Source organism: Pinus tabuliformis, chromosome 4_2 (genome assembly GCF_031772625.1).
Source record: "Pinus tabuliformis cultivar Carrire ecotype Pingquan chromosome 4_2, CPIR1, whole genome shotgun sequence".
Classification (NCBI taxonomy): domain Eukaryota; kingdom Viridiplantae; phylum Streptophyta; class Pinopsida; order Pinales; family Pinaceae; genus Pinus; species Pinus tabuliformis.
The window spans coordinates 520,021,292-520,046,411 of NC_142304.1; the positions used below are offsets into that span (position 1 = coordinate 520,021,292).

General features: G+C 40.3%; 1 protein-coding gene across 4 annotated transcripts in view; it reads left to right on the top strand.

The window, feature by feature from the left end:
* The first annotated feature begins 841 nt into the window (after positions 1-841).
* LOC149170270 (Mo25 family protein) overlaps positions 842-25,120 on the top strand; it is a 279,598-nt gene continuing 255,319 nt past the window's right edge. For all 4 annotated transcript variants that reach the window (XR_016259858.1, XR_016259859.1, XR_016259860.1 and 1 more), the window contains exon 1: positions 842-1,166. Coding sequence is in view for 1 of the 4 variants with exons in the window: in XM_089428974.1 (XP_089285100.1) it covers positions 1,026-1,166 (141 nt within the window). In the remaining 3 variants the exon portion in view is untranslated. The remainder of the gene's footprint in view (positions 1,167-25,120) is intronic.

Below are 25,120 nucleotides of genomic sequence, written 5' to 3' on the forward strand. Positions count from 1 at the left end.
TATTTTGGTGAAGTGAGGTTTTTTCTATCTTGTCTTCTTTATTTTTATTTTTATTTTTTTTGTGATTAGTGAAATTGATAATTGGAGTGGTCTCATACTCACATGATATGGAGTTGATTTCGTCCACTACCACTATAATCACTATGTGTACATCACTATCTCCAACAAGGACATGGGTTAATCGAGAGATTAAACCAAGAACCTCATAATATTTTACATAATACATTTACATGCTTCACCAAGTGAACTACACACTAAGGACTTTGGTTATATGAATTAATAAGTGGACAAATTCAACATTTTTCTTGATTCTACTTTATTATTATATAAATTACAATTCTATTCCAATCCCTTTTTTTAATAATAAAATAAAGTTCCACCCTCTTTCATTTATGTTACTTGAAATTTTGAAAATTTAAATAATCTTAAAATGAGCCAACACCCTTAAAAATAAAGTTTCATAATTTCCATCAATTAAAAACCATAATAGCAAAATTCCTAAAAATCCCTATCAAATTAAATTTATTTAAAAAAAATAAATATTTAATTTCATTCTGACACAAAATTTACCTTACACTATCATAAATTAACTACCACCACCAACTAGTTTAAGTGCCCTCACTACCAACAAACCCTCAATTTGTGCTCCATTAACTTACTCCTCCTCAATTTGTGCTCCATTGACTTGCTCCTCCCTCCATTAACTTACTCATATTAGATAAGGATTTCATATATGTAACAAGTGTAACAAGTTTAGATTTCGTTTCCCAACCCTAGTTTTACCAAAGTTCAAAACCTCAAGCCACTTAAAGGTACATACCTACATATGGACGTGGCGTGGGGTCGAGACAAAAGAACGTTTAAGACACGCGAAAACACACGATGGAGATCTCATCCAGGGCACATTTAGTGCATGGTTCAAAGGGATGACTCTATGAGGGTATCAGTACTCGAGCTGTGATTTGACCACATAAACAAAAAAGCTTACGGAGTTTCTATTGCCGAATGATTGATCTAGCAAGGCAATGCAGTTCCAAGCAGCCATGTCTTTCTCCTTCTTCAAGCCATCGAAACCCAAAACACCATCAGAGCTCGTCAGGGCCACCAGAGACGCTCTCTTGGCTCTCGATGCCAAGACCGTTGCAGAAGTTAGACTTCTCGAGAAGGTCTGTTAGTTCTTTTAATCGAAGGTTCGCACGTTGTATTTATTATTTTTCAGAGAACTTCACATCAGACTCCGAAATTTTATGAGCCATGGTGTATTATCGAGTTTCTAATTGTGCATTTTATGTTTTGAGATAATTTTGATAAAATGCGGTACTTTTTGAAATTTTTCTGAGACCCAATTCTGAGTTTTATAGATTTGGATTAAAGTATCACAAACCCAGTTTCATATGCCCGTAGGCCTGACAGTCCATTATTAAAGTTCGGGCTTCTAAATTTCAATGTTTCAGTAATCTATTTTGAGATCATAATTTAATGAGTTGCCATATGTCCGATCTCATTGCTCTTAAGGTCAACGAGTCTATAGGTTTCCTATGAGATTCGAACCTTTATCAATGAGGTGAAAATGGTTGTGCTGAATTTTGAATTTCAGAGAATCAAGAGGCCCAGCTAGATAGTAACATATGCAATTCTACAAATATTTTTTAAAATTTTGAATAAAACTTTTAAACATGGGTGAAATTTATCTTCAAAGCTTAAGTTTCATGGCTATTAGTTGTTTACATTCTGACCATGGTTTGAGATGTCTGCATTGGGTGTTTAAGAATTTTCGATTCTCATTGCCTATCCACTTATGCTTTTACTCATAGTTGTCCTTGTGAGCTGCGCAAATCTCCACCAAAACACCTTCCCGCAAAAGGATTCAGCAAAACTTGTCAAAAGAGTAGGGGGTTGAACAGCAAAAGGCTAAAGCCCATTATCTGGCCCCTATTCATACAGTGTCTACTCATTGAATGGAAAGGATATAGTGTGAAGAATTTTCCCTTGCCAGACGAAATGCTTTGTTCTAGATTGATCTGTTAGCTGCCATGAATATTCCATTTGAACAATTCATCATAACAAATCCTACAATATACAGAAATATTTATTAGACAGTTTATTACCTTGTATCTCAAATTTATTATTATTAGCTTGGTGCTCAAATTTATGGAAATAATTGAAAATGAAATGAAATAACAAGCAAATGAACACACCATGTTCACATTCTCACCATGGTTTGAGATGTTTGCATCAGTTGTTTATGAAACTTTTTCAATCATCATTTTCTATCCACTTATGTTTTTGCTCATGTTGGTCCTTCCGAGCTGCACAAATCTCCACCAAAATGCCTCACCTAGAGAGATTCAACAAAGCTGGTCAAAAGAGTAGGGGGTGTACACCAAAAGGCTAAAGCTCATTAATCCACCATTCCCTTAAGAGGGGCCGGCCTGTGCACATATAGTGTCAAATCATTGAAATGTAAAAGATAAATATGAAGAATTTTTCTTTTCCAAAAGAATTGCATTATTCTAGATTGATCTGTAAACTGTCGCAGATATTCCACTGGAATAGTTCATCACAAGAGATCTTACAATACCCTGAAACATTTAATTATGTAGTTTATTAATTTGAGCATTAGATTTATTAGTATTAGCTCAGTGCTCATATGAAAATAATTGAAACTGAAATAAAAGAACAAGCAAATGAATGTGTTGTCCACACAAATAAAAACATGCTGTGATCTAGAAAACTCAATATGGGAGAAAAGTTAAAACCTCTCTAGAAGGTTAGTCCTATGCTTTGTTCTCTTTTCCTTAGTTAAGAAATGCAAGAATAAAGAAAGGGGCACTCTCTATGGAGTTGGCTTGGACATTATGGCTTAAATGGTTGCTTCAGAATCTACTGTCTCCTTTGTTATACTTCAATAACCCACTGTGAAATGCTCTGCTCAAGTTTGGAACAATAACAATACTAAAAGAATGGAACCTCCTCTTCCTAGTAGCCTAGTATTTAACATAGCTTGATAATTGTCTAGTGTTGGAGTTTTGGACCCTCTAGAATCTTCTCGAAAATCTATATGTGACTAGCCCCACATGTGTGAGTAATGGGGGTTGATGTGGCATCCACTTGGTACCATGGTGGTCAATAGGGTAGGATAACTTTCACATAAAACCTCTAATAGGGGTGATTTTTTGCATTGTTGGAAAGCTTTTGGTGTGCAGTATAACATTGATGGGCTGGGGGCTATGCTTGCAAAATTTTGACCCCAAAATATGTCATTTGATGCCTCAAATTGGATCTAAGAGGTGTTGGACCTCAAATCACCAAACTAGGACCTGCCCCTAAAAGCCAACCAGGAAGTACCAAGATAGATGACAACCTACATTACCAGAAACGAAATGGGAGCCTTTGTTTTCAGAAGAAAACATATAGAAAACGGAACAACACGGAAAAAGATGTTTTGTGCAACTGTTTTTGTTTCTCAGTCCACAAAACTGGTTTCTCTAAAAACGGATGGTTTCTTGAAACAGTTTCCTAAGAAATGTGATTCTGTTTCTCCTTAAACGAGTTCATTTCTCCCGCGTCTCAGCCCATGAAACCGGTTACCCTATGGATGTTCTCACAGTTCCAATAAGAAGTTGGTCTTAAAGACTCAACTCATTCAGAATTCCTCTAAATTGTCATCCTCTTTGCATACCATTCAACTATGCACCTAAAAAAATATATGCAGTGCCCCAAAATGTTGAAAAACATTTGCAAACTCATTACAGGGAAATCAGGGTTGTGGGTTCAAGAGACTGCATTCACTGGCAGTTGTTTATGAAACTTTACGATATTGTCTCGATAAAAAAGTAAAACATTAAATATCCCGTTTGAAATTAAAATCAATTGAATTTGAAAGGGAGATTAGAATTAGAGATGGTTAGACAACTAAATGAAAAACAATAATTTAGAGTTTTTACCTATAAATTACTAAGAACGAAGTTAAATACATAGCTAAAGCTGAGAAACATATTGGAAAGTAATAGATTAAATTTTGAGGGTAACTGCTAAGGTTTCTTGCCACTCAATTTAGCCAATTCTTATAAATGTTTGCCTGTTTTCTGGCATCACTAATTGGCTAAATTTTTGGATCTACTTTCAATGTAATAGCAAAAGAAATATTATACTCTTTTCCTTCACTAATCCACTATGGCTAAATGTGATCATTACAATTTCACCTATGTAAACAATGACTGTTGATAATGAATGTTTTGTTTTATGTTTTTCATATTTTTCTTGTTTTTTTCTCTCTCAATACTTCTTGAATGCAAAACGCTGCCATATTATGCAAATTTTGATTTTTAATGCCATTGTAATTATCATTCCTCTAGTCAACCATTGCTCTTTCAAATTATACGAAACATATATGGGCAATGTGGCTAAATTGCAGACACGCAGTTTGATTTCTAATGTCTAATTTTCCTCTTATCCCTTCTGCCTTACACCTATGCAGCAAGTGTGCTGATTCATGAATGAACGTTTTCCTATTTATTCAATAAATATATGTCCAAAATTGAAAATGACACACCGGATTTCATTGTGATTGTAATGGCTCATGGATGGACGGGAAATGAAACAATTTTTCTTTATTGCGTGTTACAAAGTAATGAAGTAAGTTTTAATAGGCAGTGATTAACAGCAAGGATAAATCTCTTCACATCAGAGGCTGCTTGAAGCCGATAGTGAGGCTATGTGCAGTGTGAAGGTAGGCGTAAATTGGATTCTGTTCATAGAAATAGGCAGCCATTTTTATAGGAATTGAGTCCTTACCCTTTGCAATAACACCACAATTTCTTGTTGAGTAGGTTCAACTATTCTACTTTTGTTGGAACTTGGCTGCTTCTCCATATTCTATTTATATTTTTTATTATCTATTTTAATCTTGTAAAAATCCTTATCAAGCAGAGATGGAAATGAAATTCATGCCTCTCTTGTTAGAAACCTCTAGTTATGTCTCTTGTTAGAAATTTATCAAACCTCTAGTTATGTCTCTTGTTAGAAATTGATCAAACCTCTAGTTATGTGACATGTACAATCAGCATAAATCCATCTTAACTCTGAATTTATATTAAGCATGGAGAGGGATAAAAAGTTACATGGGATTTTTTTGTTTTTGTTTCTATTTTGATATATATAAATGCCACATACAGATGTTACACATCTTATCTATACTGGGCTGTAGAATTCACCTTGCTTCTCTCCATGCAAATATCCCCTATTTTGTTTTTAAATTGTAAAGTGGTTGTATTAGGTCCTTTAGGACAAGGATACATAACTTTGATTTTTTTCCAGGTAACATATCCTGGGGAAAACTGCCTAGGCACTTTCCCTCAAGGATGGTTATGGATTTTTGTACCATCGGATGTGCTCTAGCCTTGAAACTTTGTAGAGAGCCTAAGGCGCATGCATTCTCCAATACCCAGAAATCGTTTGGGAAAATTCCACCTAGAGATGATTTAATTAAAATAATTAATTTTTTTAAATGGTTCCCTAAGTCTAAACTTAGAAAATTTGGTTAAGGTATTAATTAAATCAGGTGTGAATCTTCTAGAAGAAGATGAGGATCAACTCCAAGTTAATCTTAGCCATCGATTATGTTTTAATCCTGGCCGTTGGAGCTCCAATGAGAGATTATAAGGAGTTCGATGTGGTTGGAGAAATACACTTGAGCAATTCGATTTTGCTAGAGAATCAATTTCTTGAGTAGCAACTGTGAGTTGCCGGAAGTGATTCAGTAAAGTTGAAGCAGTGAGAGAGGGGCAGGGATAGTAGACCGGAGGAATTTTTCTAGATCTGGGGAGTGCAAGGCAGAGAAGGTAGAGAGCAGTTCAATGAGGTAGCACAAAGCTTCAGAGGGAGTTCGAATTCCAGCTGGGAGAGACGAGATTCAGTGCCAGAAGTTGGGGTGTGAGACCAGAGGGCCAGGAGGTTGAATTTCCAGACAATAGGAGGTCAGCAGAGGGATTGGTGCAGAGTCCAGCTAGTGTGACGCAAATGTGTGTAGGGTTGACACAGCGGCAGCGTGGGGCCAGTGAGCAAGCCCCTGATCAGAGTCGGATCTCCCGGATCAGTGTGAGATTCTTCTCACTAACATTTTGCCAGTATTTCTCTGTATCAGATAGCCAATTTGGGCATTCAACGATTTGTACTCAGATTTACTACTGCATATTAATTAAAACCCTTAGCTGCTGCATCGGTTTTCCCACAATGGGTTTTTCCGAGGATATTTGTCCAAAAACAACAGTGTATATATGTATGTTTATTTCTCTCTAGTGCAGTATTTAGTTTCCGCAATATTTTATTTTGTGTAGGCTGCAATGTATGTATTTCAATATTTGCTGTAGAAAACTGCAAGTAACTTGTTCAAGTAATTTAACAAGTAGGAGAAATATTATCAGTTTGCTGCAATAGGAATTGGGTCACTGATTTTTCACATGGTATCAGAGCACAGATCGTGAGTAGGAGAGCTCAAAGCAGAAAGGAAGAGGGAGTTCGAAATTATTGCAGAGGCAGCAATTCGAAACCCTAGAAGGCAGTGCAGTCCTTGGGCCAAAGAGGTCGAAGTTTTGAGTGAGATTGATTTCTCTGAGTGAGTCGACAGAGAAATTCGATTCTCCAGATCGAAGCTTTCTAGATGCAGAAGGAAGCAATGCAGTTTCCTTGCAGAGCAAATCTTTCGCTGGGACACAAACATTTTGCAGTAGTTGCTGGCAGAATAATGTCAGTGGGACAGAAGAGCACAAACTAAGGGAATTCCTTCCTCAGAGGACTTCCAGCCAAGAAGTTCGATTTTTTCTAGTAGAGCAACAATAACTGTGTGCGAGATTTCTCACTCTAGAAGGGAGTGCGAATAGCTATGCAGCAGCTGCGTAGAGAAGAAGAGGGAGCAGTTCGACTTTGTCAGGAGAAATGGCGTCAACTGGGTTGAGAGATCAAGATCGGTTGGATAGAGCCTCCAACTATGTGATCTGGAAGGTTAGGATCTCCTTCCTGCCTTCTAGATGAGCATGATCTCAAAGCATATGCCAATAGTGTGGTAGCTGTGCCCGCCGATGCAAATCCGCTCAAGAAATACAAGGCTGAGATGGTGAAGACTAAGAGGATCATTCTCGACAGGGTTCGAGATCATGTAGTATCCCATATAGTCGATAAGGATACTGCTCGACAGATGTGGGAAGCCTTAGCTACACTATACGAAGGATCTTCCGAGCAATAAAAGATGTACTTAGAAGAGAAGTTGAGATGCACGAGGATGCAGAAAGGGGAGCGAATAGACCCCTTCCTTAAGAGGCTTTAGGAAGTTCGGGATCAACTGGCTTTAGTAGGGTCAAGGCCCCAACCTATAGAGTTTGTTCGATTAGTGTTGAATAACGTTTTTGAAGATTGGCAAGTGTTCGTCCAGAGCATCCTGGGCAAAGAACACCTGCCAGATTGGGAACGTGTATGGGTTGATCTGCAGCAAGAGGAGATGAGGCATGATCTGGTGAAGGCCACCATCAGTGGCAGTAGCAGCAGTGGGACGAAAGCCGTGAAGGAAGAGGAGGACGTGGCCCTTGCATCAAAGGGGCAGTAGGAGCAGTGCAGGAGGAAGAAGGACGTTTCAAAGATCAAGTGCTTCAGGTGTGGTGAGATGGGCCACTACAACAATCAGTGTCCTCTCAGAAAGAGGGACAAGGAGGAGAAGCAGGATCAACAAGCTGCATCTGCTGATATTGACAGGCTTTCCTCTAGGTTGGAGGAAAAGTTTGCCATGATTGTCGAGATGCCTCCACGGGTGAGGTGGGGTGATCTAGAGTTGTAGCCTCAAAGAGCTATAGGATGGGCAAGATCCTTGAGGAGTCCACCTCTTGGATCAAGACCTTGCTACAGGAGCCCATAGTCAGCAATAGCAGGATGGACCAATGTCAGGTGGTGTAGTCAGGTGCCAAAGTGACAGATGCAGTGGCTAGTAGCGGTCAGAAACTGAGCAGAGTTGGTAGCGGTGCATTTGGCACAGAGCAGAATCAACAACAACGCAGAGGCTTTAGTGACAGCGTAGAGGCTAGCAGCAATCAGAACTCGGACGACAGATGCATCATACTAAGCATAGTTAGTTTAGTACTTTGGATGTTTTTCCGTTGCAGATGTTGCAGTTGCAGCAGCAGTAGATGGAGAGAGGGTTGCAGTGCAGATACAGTGTTGGCAGTAGTTCAGCAGGGCCGACAGCAGCACAGATGCAACTCATATCAGAGTTGCGCAGTAGTTGGTGGGCAACAGCAGCCCGACGTTAGCAGCGTAGTAGGGGGTGTTGCAGAGTTAGAGTGATGCTTAAGTGGGTTGCAACACTAAAGCATATTTCTCGCTAAGAGGGAGTGTTGATTTTTGTAGCATCGGATGTGCTCTAGCCTTGAAACTTTGCACAGAGGCTAAGACACATGCATTCTCCAATACCCATAAATCATTTGGGTAAATTCCACCTAGAGATGATTTAATTAAAATAATTAACTTTTTAAAATGGTTCCCTAAGTCTAAACTTAGGAAATCTGGTTAATTAAAGGGTATTAATTAAATCAGGTGTGAATCTTCTAGAAGAAGATGAGGATCAACTCCAAGTTAATCTTAGCCATCGATTATGTTTTAATCCTGGCTGTTGGAGCTCCAATGAGAGATTATAAGAAGGAGTTCGATGTGGTTGGAGAAATACACTTGAGCAGTTTGATTTTGCTAGAGAATCGATTTCTTGAGTAGCAACTGTGAGTTGCCGGAAGTGATTTAGTAAAGTCGAAGCAGTGAGAGGGGGGCAAGGATAGTAGACCGGAGGAATTTCTCCAAAACCGAGGAGTGTAAGGCAGAGAAGGCATAGAGCAGTTCAATGAGGTAGCACAAAGCTTCAGAGGGAGTTCGAATTCCAGCTGGGAGAGACGAGATTCAGTGCCAAAAGTTGGGGTGTGAGACCGGAGGGCCAGGAGGTCGAATTTCCAGACAATAGGAGGTCAGCAGAGGGATTGACGCAGAGCCTAGCTAGTGTGACGCAGATCTGCGTAGGGTTGATGTAGAGGCAGCGTGGGGCCAGTCAACAAGCCCCTGATCAGAGTCGGATCTCCCGGATCAGTGTGAGATTCTTCTCACTAACTTTTTGCCAATATTTCTCTGTATCGGATAGCCAGTTTGGGCATCCAATGATTTGTACTCAGATTTACTACTACATAATAATTAAAACCCTCAGTTGCTGCACCGGTTTTCTCACATTGGATTTTTCCAGGGACATTTCTCCAAAAACAACAATGTATATGTGTGTGTGTGTTTATTTCTATGCAGTGCAATATTTAGTTTCTGCTGTATTTTATTTTGTGTAGGCTGCAGTGTATGCATTTCAACATTTGCTGTAGTAAACTTCAAGTAACTTGTTCAAGTAATTTAACATGTAGGAGGAATATTATCAGTTTGCTGCAGTAGGAATTGGGTCACTGATTTTTCACATGTTATCAGAACATAGATTGTGAGCAGGAGAGCTCAGAGTAGAAAGGAAGAGGGAGTTTAAAATTACTGTAGAGGCAACAATTCGAAACCCCAGAAGGCAACACAGTCCTTGGGCCAAAAGGGTTGAAGTTTTGAGTGAGATCTATTTCTCTGAGTGAGTCAACAGAGAAATTCGATTCTCTAGATTGAAGCTTTCCAGAGGCAGAAGGAAGCAGCGCAGTTTCCTTGCAAAGCAGATCTTCAGCTGGGACGTAAACATTTTGCAACAGTTGCGGCAGAATAGCGTCAGTTGGAGAGAAGAGCACATACTAAGGGAATTCCTTCCTTAGAGGACTTCCAGCCAAGAAGTCCGAATTTTTCTAGCAGAGCAACGATTGTTGTGTGCGAGATTTCTCACTTCAGAAGGTGCGAATAGCTAAGCAATAGTTGCACAGAGAAGAAGAGGGAGCAGTTCGACTTTTTCAGGAGAGATGGCATCAGCTGGGTTGAGAGATCAAGATCGGTTGGACGGAGCCTCCAACTATGTGATCTGGAAGGTTAGGATCTCCTGCCTTCTAGATAAGCATGATTTCAAAGCCTATGTCAATAGGGTGGTAGCTGTGCCTGCCGATGCGGATCCGCTCAAGAAGTACAAGGTTGAGATGGTGAAGACTAAGAGGATCATTCTTGATGGGGTTCGAGATCATGTAGTATCCCATATAGTCGGCAAGGATACTGCCCGACAGATGTGGGAAGCCTTAGCTACGCTATATGAAGGATCTTCCAAGCAACGAAAGATGTACTTAGAAGAGAAGTTGAGATGCACGAGGATGCAGAAATGGGAGCGAATAGACCCCTTCCTTAAGAGGCTTTAGGAAGTCTGGGATCAGCTGGCTTCAATAGGGTCAGGGCCCCAACCTACAGAGTTTGTTCGATTAGTGCTGAATAACGTTTCTGAAGATTAACAAGTGTTCGTCCAGAGCATCTTGGACAAAGACCACCTACCAGATTGGGAACGTGTATGGGTTGATCTGTAGCAGGAGGAGATGAGGCGTGATCTGGTGAAGGCCACCGTTAGTGGTAGTAGCAACAGTGGGAGGAAAGCCGTGAAGGAAGAGGAGGACGTGGCCCTTGCATCAAAGGGGCAGCAGGAGCAGCGCAAAAGGAAGAAGGACGTTTCAAAGATCAAGTGATTCAGGTGTGGTGAGATGGGCCACTACAGCACTCAGTGTCCTCTTAGAAAGAGGGACAAGGAGGAGAAGCATGATCAACAAGCTGCATCCGCTGACATTGATAGGCTGTCCTCTAGGCTACAGGAAGAGTTTGCCATGATTATTGAGATGCCTCCAGGGGTGAGGTGAGGTGATCTAGAGTTGTAGGCTCAGAGAGCTACAGGATGGGCAAGATCCTTGGGGAGTCCACCTCTTGGATCAAGACCTTGCTACGGGGGCCCATAGTCAGCAGTAGCAGGATGGACCAGTGTCAGGTGCTAAAGTGAGAGACGCAGTGGCTAGTAGTGGTCAGATACTGGGCAGCGCAGAGCAGAGTTGGCAGTAGTGCATTTAGCACAGAGTAGAGTCAGTAACAACGTAGAGGCTAGCAACAGTCAGAACTCAGACGATATATGCATCATACTAAGCACAGTTAGTTCAGTACTTTGGATGTTTTTCCGTCGCAGATGTTGCAGTTGCAGCAACAGCAGATGCAGAGAGGGTTGCAGTGCAGATATAGTGTTGGCAGCAGTTCAACAGGGCCGACAACAACACAGATGCAACTCATATCAGAGTTGCGTAGTAGTTGGTGGGAACAGTAGCCAGACATTAGCAACGCAACAGGAGGTGTTGCAGAGTCAGAGTGATGCTTCAGTGGGTTGCAGCATTAGAGCACATTCCTCGCTAAGAGGGAGTGTTGATTTTTGTAGCATCGGATGTGCTCTAGCCTTGAAACTTTGCAGAGAGGCTAAGACACATGCATTCTCCAATACCCAGAAATCGTTTAGGAAAATTCCACCTAGAGATGATTTAATTAAAATAATTAACTTTTTAAAATGGTTTCCTAAGTCTAAACTTAGGAAATCTGGTTAATTAAAGGGTATTAATTAAATAAGGTGTGAATCTTCTAGAAGAAGACGAGGATCAACTCCAAGTTAATCTTAGCCATCGATTATGTTTTAATCTTGGCCGTTGGAGCTCCAACGAGAGATTATAAGAAGGAGTTCGGTGTGGTTGGAGAAATACACTTGAGTAGTTTGATTTTACTAGAGAATTGATTTCCTGAGTAGTAGCTGTGAGTTGCTGGAAGTGATTCGGTAAAGTTGAAGCAGTGAGAGAGTGGCAGGGATAGTAGACCAGAGGAAGTTTTCCAAATCTGGGGAGTGCAAGGCAGAGAAGGCAGAGAGCAGTTCAATGAGGTAGCATAGAGCTTCAGAGGGAGTTCGAATTCCAGCGGGGAGGGATGAGATTCAGTGCCAAAAGCCGGGGTGTGAGATCGGAGGGCCAGGAGGTCGAATTTCCAGACAATAGGAGGTTAGTAGAGGGATTGACGCAAAGCCCTGCCAGTGTGACGCAGATGTGCGTAGGGTTGGCGTAGAGGTAGCATGGGGCCAGTCAGCAAGCCCCTAATCAGAGTCGGATCTCTCGGATCAGTGTGAGATTCTTCTCACTAACATTTTTCCAGTATTTCTCTGTATTGGATAGCCAGTTTGGGCATCCAACGATTTGTACTTGGATTTACTACTGCATAATAATTAAAACCCTTAGCTTCTGCACCAGTTTTCCCACATTGAGTTTTTCCGGGGACATTTGTCCAAAAACAACAGTGTATATGTGTGTGCTTATTTCTCTCCAGTGCAGCATTTAGTTTCTGCAGTATTTTATTTTGTGTAGGCTGCAGTGTATGTATTTCAATATTTGCTGTAGTAAACTGCAAGCAACTTGTTCAAGTAATTTAACAAGTAAGAGAAATATTATTAGTCTGCTGTAGTAGGAATCGGGTCGACGATTTTTCACAATGGTAACTGGGTTAAATCCTAAATTCTTTAGGGCACAAGGCCAGGTCCAAAACTTTTGAATAGATCATATATAGCTCATCATTAAGAGCAATATGTCTCACAACGTGGGATTTGATTTTGGAACCTACTTGGGGAGGATAACAACTATTCTACACAACTGCTTGAGCTACACACCCCATTGATGATACATAACCCTATGCTATCATTTGTTGTTACAAATTAATGTCTGTTGTACTGATATATATTCCCCAACTTATCTATTATGCCTCAATTATTTTTGGAAGTGATTGAAGAAACATATCTTGAAAGGCTACACCACAAAGAACATATTTCCTTTGGCATGGAAGCCAGATTTGAGGCATATCTATTCCACCACAGTTGCCTGGGGCTTGCATCCAAGTTCTATTCTTTTCAAACTCATACCATTTGGGTGTGGCACATTGCAGTGGGAATAGAACCATGGTGGATCACTTGACACTTGATTAGTCCTCCAATGAGATTTATTCTTTCAGCCAATTAAAATTCTTTATTCGAGTCAAAACTAGGCTTCATGGATTTATACATTCAATTAGGTGGGCTTACTGTTTGGATATGGATGTTGCCATGGGTAACAACCTGTTAAAACTTGGGAAGAAATCCTTTATGAAATGGAAAACATACACTAAATAATTTAAAAAAAGAAGGCTGTATCAACATTAAGCAATCAATACTTTAACAATGTGTTACAGTTTGTATCCTTGTGATTTTTTTTATTGTTTATCTCCATTTTTTGGTGGCTCGACCACCTTCCCAAAGTTTGGAATATTAATATTTTTAAGAAATGCTTGAATGTGCATGATCCTCTTAAAAGAATTTGTTGCATTCCTTCTTGGACCTGGTTTTTAAAAGCTGAAATCTGGCTTTTTGCAGAGTTATGGTACAGTTGTAAGTCTTCTTGTCAGACTGCAAATTGTCACTGGCCAGGGTAATGCATCCTTTGCAAACGTCTCTCTGAGACATTTTGCAGGTGGATACTGAATTGCACAACTCTTTAGATGTTCCTCATTCATTATAAAAAAATTAGTATGCATTTACTGTCAGAGTAGATTAAGAATAATTAAATTACTTAAATATGATTTTAGTAGTGATGAATAATGTTAATAAAAGGTCATAATCCTGACGAAGGGACTTATCCCGAGGTAAATTGGTACAGGGAAGACATCTATTCCTTCACCATTTTGTTGTAAAGGTATTATTTTATGCAATGTTATCTGCTCCTTTTATCTTTTTTGTAAAAGATGGGAGCATATTTCGTACTACCTAGATGATCATCAATTTAAAGAAATCTATAGTCCTCTTGAACAGTTACCTTGTTAAGGGTTCAATAGTCCATTCATATTTGTTAAACTTTGTCTTCTTTGGCTTGTTATAGCATTTCATGGTTCCCTTTGCTACAAATTGTTTACATGTTTGTTTTCAATTCCCATCCACTATCTATATCTGCATACTCTTTCAGTAAAAGATCTATTTATTGCTTGATTTGCTTTTCATTTCATTTAAAATACCTTAACAGAGTCATTTAACCTTTCTAGTGTTGAGAAATCAAGGGGTTTGTAGATTAGGGTTTGATTCCTCTTACTTGATAATTACTTGTGAGATTTGTTGGCGTTTAATTATTTTGTTATATCTCCAGCAATTACTAAAGCCATAAAGTACATGAAGATCACAAGAACAAAAAGGAACACAAGATATAGGCTCCAAGCTCGGGCAAAACCCCTCCAAGGGGAAACCGAAAAAAATTATTCTCTTTTTATAGAATCAGTTTTAAAGTGAGACATTCAAGACCCAAAGACCAAGACCTCCTCAAGTACCAAGTTAGCCCTCCAATGAATCCTTCCTCAAACAAGTCAAAGTTCATAAGATCAACTGCATCATAACTTGCCCAACTTCATAATTTCGGCCCAACTTCACAGAATTTTGTCCCTGCAGCTTCACAGAAATTTCGGCCCTACAACTTCAGAGATTTTTGGCCCTGCAACTTGAATGGATGCCCCAAAACTTCGCACATGCGAGCAAAAGATGACAAAATCATAAAGATCTTCTTGCTTGCCTTTCTCTCTTCTTCTAGACCTTCGCACTTCTTTTCTGCTTCTCTTGCTTGGAGATCGAACTTATGTATGAATTTGTCCAAATGAGGTCGAAGTCTCTTCCTTTTATAGCCTTTCATGTGGTTGAATTAGGCCTCTTCTAGGCCGACTTCTCTTGGTAGGGTCAACTTGGTCTTGGGGGTCAAATAGACTCTTCTAGACTCAAAAATAATATTTTCTTTTGATTCCAAAATCCCTGAAAACTTTGACACATGACAAAATCTCTTATTGACTCTAGAAGCCCTAGAAGCATGAAGAACATGCTTATCTAGAATAATAATAATAATACATTTTCTTTTTTCTCTTTTCTTTTCTTTTTCATAAAATTTACATTGATACAAGTACAAATACAATTATGAAGACCGAACCTAGTTACATTTTCTAATACTCCCTCTTAACTAGGGAGGCATTCATAATTTCATAACAAGGTACATGAATTCTCAAATTGAAAAGTTCTCATAAGAAGAGTCGGATTGATAAGCCATCTAATAAGCATTGCAACGAACATTGTCAATCTCAAGGATAGCAAGGTCTTGACTGACAAACTCTAACTCTCCACTAGTGTAGAGCACAATGTTGAGAGGCATACATATGGACACCAACCTCTCATGGCACATACCCCATTTGAATGTTCACCAGGTATGTCCTTCCAGGACTATTCTTATCTTGGATTCTCAATCCTTAAAGAATATTGGTCCTCTTTGACTACTCTTATCTTGGATGCCCTACCACATCCTCAAAGAGTATTGGTCCATAGGACTACTTCCTTTCTTGGATTCCCAATCCTTAAGGAGTACCAGTCCTAGATGCTTATCAATCCTTCATTCTCCCTCCCAGTGTGATACACTAGATGTACGACGGTTAGTCTTGGCCTAGTGCATGACACATATGGAGAATATAGTGTCCCATATCACTCCCTCTCAATCAAGGAGGAGATGTCAACAAGTCCAAACTTGTTTCTCAAGTATTCAAGCTTCTTATTTAGAAGAGACTTCGTCAAAATATTAGCTACTTGTTTTTTAGTGGAGATGTAGTGTAGCTTCACGACCCCATCTTGCACCAAGCTTTGAATGTAATGATACTTATTATTGATATGCTTCATCCTTGCATGAAATACTGGGTCTTTAGTCAATCTTATACTGCTCTGGTTATCACAACATATGATGGTAGGGTCCAACGGTCCTTCAAACAAATTTGATAGCAACTTTTCAGCCAAACAACTCTTCCAACCTCACATGCTACAATGTATTCAACGTCAACACTACTTAATGCAACTGAGTCTTGCTTCCTGCTCATCCATGAGATCATAGAGGATCCCAAGCTAAAACATCCACCAATAGTGCTTCTTCCATCTGTCTCACTGCCACCCCAATCAGAATTTGTATAGCCTACTAGCTGTATGTATTTCTCTACCAACACATCTTAGGTGGTGATGTATTGTTCCATGAAGATACCTCAAAATGTGTTTAGCTGTTATCCAATGATCATGCCTTGGCTCCAAATTGACTAAGAACATTTACTGCAAAGCATATGTCAGGTCGAGTGTTCACAAGATACATCAAGGAGCCAATTAATTGTCGGTAACATGTAGGATCAACAGGGCTTGATTATGAACTTCTTAACTTCTTCAAATTGGTAATCATTGGGGTTGTCATCGGTTTGCTGTCCATCATGCCAAACTTTTGTAATATCTTGATCACATATTTTCCTTGACCAAGATAGATTTCACTTGGTTTTTGCCATACCTCCAATCCCAAGTAGTAGTGCATAAGCCCAAGATCCTTCATGTCAAATTTGGCTGCCAACTGCTTCTTGCATTCTTGAATACGATGTTCTACACCTGTAACAAGTCATCCACATATAATAGTATGATCATAGGTTCATTCTTGACCACTTTGATGTAGAGATTTGGATCTGCAAAACTCTTAACAAAGCCAAGTCTTAGAAGATATGCATCCATTCTTGCGTACCAAGCTCTAGGGGCTTGCTTCAAGCCATATAGAGCTTTCTTCAATCTGTAGACATGTGATTCTCTGTTATGTACTTCAAATCCTTGGGGCTGCTCAATGTAAACTTCCTCATCTATCGTTCCATTTAGAAACACTGTTTTAACATTCATCATGTGAATGTTCCATGATCCATCTCATAGTGGCAGCGAGAGAGATTAATGATCTTATGGTTGTATATCTAGTTGTAGGAGAAAAGGTTTCTTCATAATCGACTCCTTCCTTTTGGGAGAAGCCTCTTGCCATGAACCTTGCTTTGTATTTGTCAATGCTCCCATCAACTGCATGTTTAATTTTGTATATCCATTTGGAAGTGACAATAGATTTGTCACTTGGTCTAGAAATGATTTCTTAGACATCATTTTTCATTATAGATAGATATTCTTCCTGCATAACTTTTCTCCATTCTTGATGTTTTGCTACTTCTTCATAAGTGGATGGTTCTGCTTCAATGAGCTTAGTCATGTAAGCTGCATATCTAGAATATCTTTTCGGCTTCTTACTTTCTCTGAAAGTTCGTCTTGCTGCTGCTTGTCCTTCGACTTCCTGTAGAGTTGTTCTTAACCAAGCTGACCTCTTACGAGTCTTTAGAATGATGACTTGCTGCACGGGTTCACTTGGTCCTTCAACATCTTCATGATTAGTTGTAGGTTCTTGATTATTGTCATGTTCCAAAATTTCTTCAAAGATTGGTACTTCTTCTTCATCAGAATTGATAGGAATATCCCTGGATTTCTTATATGCAATACTCTCGTCAAAGATAACATCTTTGCTTCAATTCTTCGATCTTACTAGATGTAGACTCTATAAGCTTTGGATGATGTACTCTGACCAACAAAGTGTTGATATTTGTAACTTGGGAGGTACTCCAAGCCCTAGCGTTTGAGGTTTTGGTTTTTGCGCCACATATGGACTTGTGGGCTAAGAATCCAAGCATATGGGCTTTGCACCCAATCTTGTGGGTGTGAAACCACAAGAAATTTTACACATGTAACCCTTGGAGATTGCAGAGAACCCTAAAAGGAGCTAGGGGCCAAAAAGAACACTAAGAGAGGAGCTCTACAATGCAAGATATTAATTTTTATATATTTCTAGTGGGCTTGTGGCACAAAGGACAAGTCGGCTAGGCTTAAGTGTGCCCCAAGGGCTAATCGTTGGCACCCAAGAGAAGTGTATAAATAGAGGAGGCGTTGAGGCCCAATGATATATCCAAGGTGCAACAATTCATAAGATACACAGTTGAACTTGGCCGCAGATTAGGAGCAGCTCAAGCGAAGGAGAGGAGTGTTGAAAAGTGTAACTAGGTTCGGTCTTCATAATGACATGTGTTATTATGATTTTATGTAATTGATGTAAAGAAGAAAATAAAATTATTTGTAATGCTTGACTCATGGGTTTCATGATCAAGGAATTTTATTTAAGGCTCCCATTGTGAGCCTTTAGGGTTGGTCATCAAGTGTTAATTTTAGGCAACAATGGTGTGTTCTATGCTTTAGATCAATTTTACTTCAATTTCTTTATGAGTCCAATATCAATTTCAGTTTAGCAATCACATAAACATGTAAGTAAAATGCTGATAGAACATAAACATAAACAATATAAGACAAGCCAAGACAAGAGGACACAAGATATGGCTTCAGCCAGGGACAAACCCCAATGTGGGGAAACCCTTGATCAATTCTTCTTATAATTCTTCAAAAGTTCAGCAGAGAGAGAGTGCAATGTATAATATTCACTTGTCCAATTATAGTGAAAATCTGATCAGTCAAACAACAGAAACAAAAAGCCCTAACCAGAAAGTCAACGTGGGTCAACAGGGCAGATTTCTTCCTCAATTCAGCTCAGTCAAACCCAGTGAACTTTGGCCTCCAACAAGTGTAATCAGCCCAAAATAGTTCGAAAAAGTCCAGTCAAAATTGGTCAACAAAAGTCAACCTTGCGGCCAACCCTAGTACACTCAATGTTGGTCAAACAGTAGGTCAGGTTGCCTCGGTTCTTGTGCCATGATCTGTGGCCTACTAGGACAAAATTCCTCCACCTAAAATCGCACCAAAAATAGGTCAACACTTGGTCAACGTAGTCAAAACTGCCTCTGAAATTTTTGATCAAATCTGGTCAATGCTTGAACATAAAACCCTCCCTTCCCTTCGCACATGTGGAGAGCAACTTCAGATTTTCGTACCCAATCAAAGTAGGAGAGAGAAGATGAGTGAGTGAAGTGTGTCCAAATGAGGAGGTATCATGAATTTATAGGCAAACGTTGAGGATGAATAGCATGACTATTGGACTTTTGAGCCTACATGAGTTTGCTGGCCGACCTTGACAATTTGTCCATAATCAAAATTAAATTCATAATTTCATTTTACATGTCAGAATGGGATGATCTTTAGATCAATCCTACACCTCTCGGAGAGAGGAACCTAATAAAAATATCAGTTGTCATAAATAAGATGACCCATGTGGAGTTTGGGCCTAGTTGCCAATTTTAACACTTCCTCTCAACTAGGGAGAACTCCACCTACTAATCCATCTGCCAATTTGTACCATCTCTGGCATCCATGCACTGCTTTGCTCTGCTCTGCTAAACTATGAAGAAGAAGAAGTGATCGAGAATGTACCTTACCATTATCTACTAACCCGAAGTCAGTCCCAATCAAAAGAGAGTGTCTCATACCACTCTTACTGACTCGAAGTCAGTTCCCATTGATCCCAGATCAATAACGGACATCCTAACATAGGGAGTACGGTAGTACACGATGCGTCCATCGGTAGTACTATGGTCCTTATCCTCATTTCCCTACTCATTGGCCAGATGAGAGGTACTACTACTTTCCATGAGTCCCAGATTGCATGGGTAGGATGTCTCGGCAGGAGAAGGATGAACCACTCATCCTGCTCACATGTCTCCAAGGGGTATCACAGGGGGAGGATGAACCACTCACCTCGTACACAACAAACCACTAGGGGAAGGCTGAACCACTCACCCTATGGTTGCTCGCCGCTCCAAGAAGTACCCCAGCCCCCCTGGAGCTCACAGAGTTCAATGTCCATCTCATACTGGACCCTCATAAGAGGGTTTTTCCACGAGTCCAAGTCTTTCTCGGAAGGCCAAGAATTTGACCTTCCCTAGGGGCTTTGTTAGAATATCAGCGACCTGCTCATCAGTCCCAATGTGATGGAGCCTTATTGCTCCTCATTGTACCATATCCCGGATAAAGTGGTACCTGATATCTATATGCTTGGAGCGATCATGAAACACAAGATTCTCTGATAATCAGATCCCACTCTGGTTGTCGCAGAAGATCACGGTGGTATCCAACACATGTCCAAACAACTCACTGAAGAGCTTCCTCAACCAGACAACTTCACAGGAGGCCATACTAGCAGCTATGTATTTGGCCTTGGCGGTGCTCAAGGCAACTGATTTCTGCTTCCTGCTCATCCAGGATATCGAAGCAGAACCCAAAGAAAAACAACATCCAGAAGTGCTCTTGCGATCCACCACACTGCCAGCCCAATCAACATCAGAATAACCATGCAACCTCACATTTCCGGCAATGTATCTCAGTCCATGAGTGATTGTGCCCTAAAGATATCTCAAAAGATTCTTGGCGGCAATCCAATGTATATGATGAGGCTCAACCATGTATTGGCTCAATGTGTTAACTGCAAAACATATGTTCGGATAGGATTTCACCAAGAAAATCAGTGCTCCTATGAGTTGACAACTTGACGATACTCAGAAGCATTTCCCAATTCGGGTCCAACAACACTACCACATAACTTCTTCAAGTTAAGTTCCATTGGAGTAGTCACAGGCTTGCAGTCCACCATCCCAAATCTTTCCAATATCTTCACAACATATTTTCCTTGAGAGAGGAAAATTTCACTTGGCTTTTGCCAGACCTCCAACCCTAGGAAATAGTGCATCGGTCCTAGGTCCTTCATCTCAAATTCAGAAGCCAACTCTCTCTTACATTTGTGAATGAGAGGGTTTGCACCTGTCAGAAAGAGGTCGTCCACATAAAGTACTAGAATGAGAGGTTTATCATTTTCAACCTTAAAGTAAAGGTTTGGATCGGCTTCACTTCTAGTGAATCCCAGCTTCATCAGATAGCTATCGATCCTCTCATACCAAGCTCGGGGTGCTTGCTTCAATCCATAGAGAGCTTTCTTCAACCTGCATACATGAGATTCTCGATCATGAACTTCAAACTCCTCGGGTTGTTCCACATAGACTTCTCTTTGATTGGACCATGCAAGAAGGGGTCTTGACATCCATCTGATGTAGGTTCCATCCTTGCGAGGCAACAAGGCCTATGATCGAGCAGATGGTGGTGTATCGAGCAACACGTGCAAATATCTCATCGTAATCTACACCTTCCTTTTGAAAGAAGCCTCGAGCAACGAATTTGGCCTTGAACTTTTCAGCACTTCCATCAACTCCATGCTTGATTTTGTAGAGCCACTTAGAAGTGACAACCGATTTGTCCTGGGGTCTAGGGGCCACATCCCAGACATCATTCTTCATAATTGACTCATACTCTTCGTTCATCGCATCCTTCCAAACCTGGTGTTTGGCAACTTCTTTGAATGTGCAAGGCTCAATTTGAACAATGGTGCTCATAGTAGTTAAGTACCCTTGGTACCTATTTGGCTTCTTGCTTTCACGAAATGTCCCCCTTGGTGCAATGTGCCTTTTAGCATCTTCGAGAGTCGCCCTAAGCCATGAGGGTCTCCTCTTGGAGGAGGAAGGCTCATGAGGGAGTGGATCAATAGGATCCATAGGTTCATCAACATCAGACGTCGTTTTGTCCTCTTTTTCACCATGATTTCCTGTGTCAGCTTCTTTGTCCTTCCTTAGGATAGGAAGGTTGTTGATCTTCTTGAGGGCCATATCTTCGTTGAAGGTGACATCATGACTTATCTCAACTTCCTTTTGACCAGCGACATAAATTCTATATTCTTTAGAATTTTCACGATAGCCCACAAAGATTCGTTTCTTTCCTAGATGCACCCAATTTGCTTCTTTTTTCTTTTGGCACATGAAAATATACGGGGCTTCCAAAAATTCTAAAATGAGAGACATCGAGTTTCTTACTAGTGAACATTTCTTTGGGAGTCTTGGAGTCCAATGCTTGATGAGGGCATCGGTTTTGAACATACACGGTGGTATTTGCAGCTTCACCCCATAGAAACTTCGGAAGGCCTTGATCATGAAGCATGGCATGGACAACTTCTACAATAGAGCGATTCTTCCTTTCAGCCACACCATTCTGCTCGGGAGTGTATGGCGTTGTAGTCTCCCTCTTAATGCCAACTTCTCTGCAATAATCTTGGAATTCATTGGATTCATACTCTGTTCCATTATCAATCCTCAATATCTTGATTTTCTTCCCAAATTGGTTTTCGATCAAGGCTTTGAAATGTCAGAACAAGGTGAACACTTCATCCTTCTTCTTCAAGAAGTAAATCCAGGTCTTGCGAGAATAATCATCCACAAAGGTGAGATAATATAAGTATCCTCCCAAAGAGTTTACGGGCATCATACCAAATATGTTGGAGTGGATCAATTGCAATATGTTTGTGGTCTTGCTATTACTTGAGGGGAATGGTCCCCTTGTAAGTTTTCCTTCGGCACATCCCGGGCATACACCTTCATGCTCTACTTTGAACTCGGGCATACCTGTCACCATCTGTCTCACATCGGGTAGGGCCTTATAATGAAGATGGGCGAACCTCCGATGCCATAGTTCAGATTGTAGAGATGTGTTGCAAGACATGGCTCCCAATGGACTTCCTCCAACTTGATACAAACTGTCAACCCTGAACCCAAGAGTAAAAACATCCTTGAAATTTCTTTTCCAAACACGTACCTTTCCATCGATAAAAGCCACCTTGAATCCTTTATCTTCCATTGCTGAAATGGACACCAGGTTCTTCTTGAGATTGGGTACATATAGTACTTCTTGCAAATGAATAGTGTTACCTTGATTCAATTGAAGGGTAACATTCCCTACTCCCTTCACGGGATAGGTGGCATCGTCTCCAAGGATGATCTCCAAGTTTGTCTCCTTTTCTATCAGATTAGAGAGGGCTTCCTTGTATCCAGTGAAGTGCCTTGAGGCACCACTATCAATCAACAAATTTCCCAGAGTGTCTGGAGCAGAGGCAGTGGAGAGGGCCGATATAAGATAATACTCTTTTTGCTTATTGTTAACAACATTGGATTCATCATAATTGGAGTTCCTTGATTCGTTGGAGGGTCGACCATTTCCTTGATGTCCCACATTCCTTTTTCCTTTGCCATTGGACTTGCCATTCATTTGATCGTTGTTGTTGTTGTTGTTGAAGTTACCCCTGGAGTTGTTATGATAGTCACCATCTTGAGGTGTATCCCTTTTATTAGGACACTCCCTTGCATAGTGGCCAAACTTATTGCAAACAAAGCACATGCCCTTCCTTCCTCCCTTAGATCCAAGCTTTCCATGGAAATGACCTTTAGACCCTGCATTATTCCTCCTTTTGGCATGCGCAGAGAATGTAGCGGGGTTGCTTCTATTAGAAGGTATTTCTTGCTCCACCTTTCTTGTTTCTTCTTGAATGCATCTCAACATCAATTTTTCAAACCCTGGAATTCGATCATTGTTGAGTATAGTGGTTCTAAATACATACCACTCAGGTGGGAGTCCTCCAAGGGTGGTGAGAGTAAGTCCCCTGTGAGGAAATGACTTCTCCAATCGAGAGTAGATCATTCTTGATCTCAGTAATCCTCAAGAAATAGGATTGAATGTCCTCGTCCTTGCCCTTCTTAATATCCTTCAACTTATTCTTGAGAAAGAGAATTTGATTAGCATTACTAACCTTGAACATGCCGACCAACCTGTCGTATATCTCCTTGGAGGTCTTCAATTCGAAGATATAGGCCACCAAATGCTTGTCAATGGAATCCCTGATAATCTTCTTCGCTTTGACTTCAGCCTTATTGTACTTGGTCTTCGCAGCAGCCGGTGCATTTGAAGGAGGCTCAGGGATTTTACCCTGCACATAATCCATCACTTCCTTCTCTTCCAAGGTCAAATCAAGAGACATCTTCCATCCATGATAGTCAGATTTATCATGGAGCTTGTCTTCAGCCGGGAAGTAGGATGAGGAACCCATTGAGTCTTTTGTCCTTGTCCAACTGTCTTTGGTGATTGCTCTTTCACTCTTGCTTGGGCTTTGTCTTCACCTCAGCTTTGATACCATGTTAATTTTAGGCAACAATGGTATGTTCTATGCTTTAGAGCAATTTTACTTCAATTTCTTTATGAGCCCAATATCAATTTTAGTTTAGCAATCACATAAACATGTAAGTAAAATGCTGATAGAACATAAACATAAACAGTAGAAGACAAGCCAAGACAAGAGGACACAAGTTATGGCACCAACTAGGGACAAGCCCCAATGTGGGGAAACCCTTGATCAATTCTTCAAAAGTTCAGCAGAGAGAGTACAATGTATAATATTCACTTGTCCAATTACAGTGAAAATCTGATCACTCAAACAACAGAAATAGAAAGCCCTAACCAGAAAGTCAACACTGGTCAACAGGGCAAATTTCTTCCTTAGTTCAGCTTGGTCAAACCCAGTCAACTTCGGCCTCCAACAAAAAGTCTAATCAGCCCAAAACAATTCAAAAAAGTCCAAACAAAATTGGTCAACAAAAGTCAACCTTGCGACCAACCCTAGTACAGTCAACGCTGGTCAAATAGGAAGTCAGATTGCCTCGGTTCTTGTGCCATGATCTGCGGCTTGCTAGGACAAAATTCCTCCACCCAAAATCGCACCAAAAACAGGTCAACGCAGTCAAAACAACCTTTGAAATGTTCGATCAAATCTGGTCAACGCTTGGAATAGAAAACCCTTCCTTCCCTTTGCACGTGCAGAGAGCAGCTTCAGATTTTCGTACCCAATCAAAGTAGGAGAGAGAAGATGAGTGAGTGAAGTGTGTCCAAATGAGGAGGAGGCATCATGAATTTATAAGCAAACGTTGAGGATGAATGAACGTGACTATTGGACTTCTGAGCCTACATGAGTTTGCTGGCCGACCTTGACAATTTGTCCATAATCAAAATTAAATTCATAATTTCCTTTTTACATGTCAGAATGGGATGATCTTTAGATCAATCCTACACCTCTCGGAAAGAGGAATCTAATAAAAATATCAGCTGTCATAAATAAGATGACCCATGTGGAGTTTGGCTCTAGTTGCCAATTTTAACATCAAGTCATAGAGTCTAAGGAGCCATTGTTATGTATTAAAGACATGTTACACATTGTAAAAAGTTATTTTGATTACCCTCCAAGACCTTGTCACAAGCTCTTCATGTTGGCCTAAGGATGCTTCCAGAATGACAAGTCGGCTTACCTATATCAGAAGTCAACTTATATTGATGGACAAAACACTATATATAGGGCAACTCGACCTCCATTTGAGGAAAACAATTTCGGTCAAGGCAATCTGAATGAGA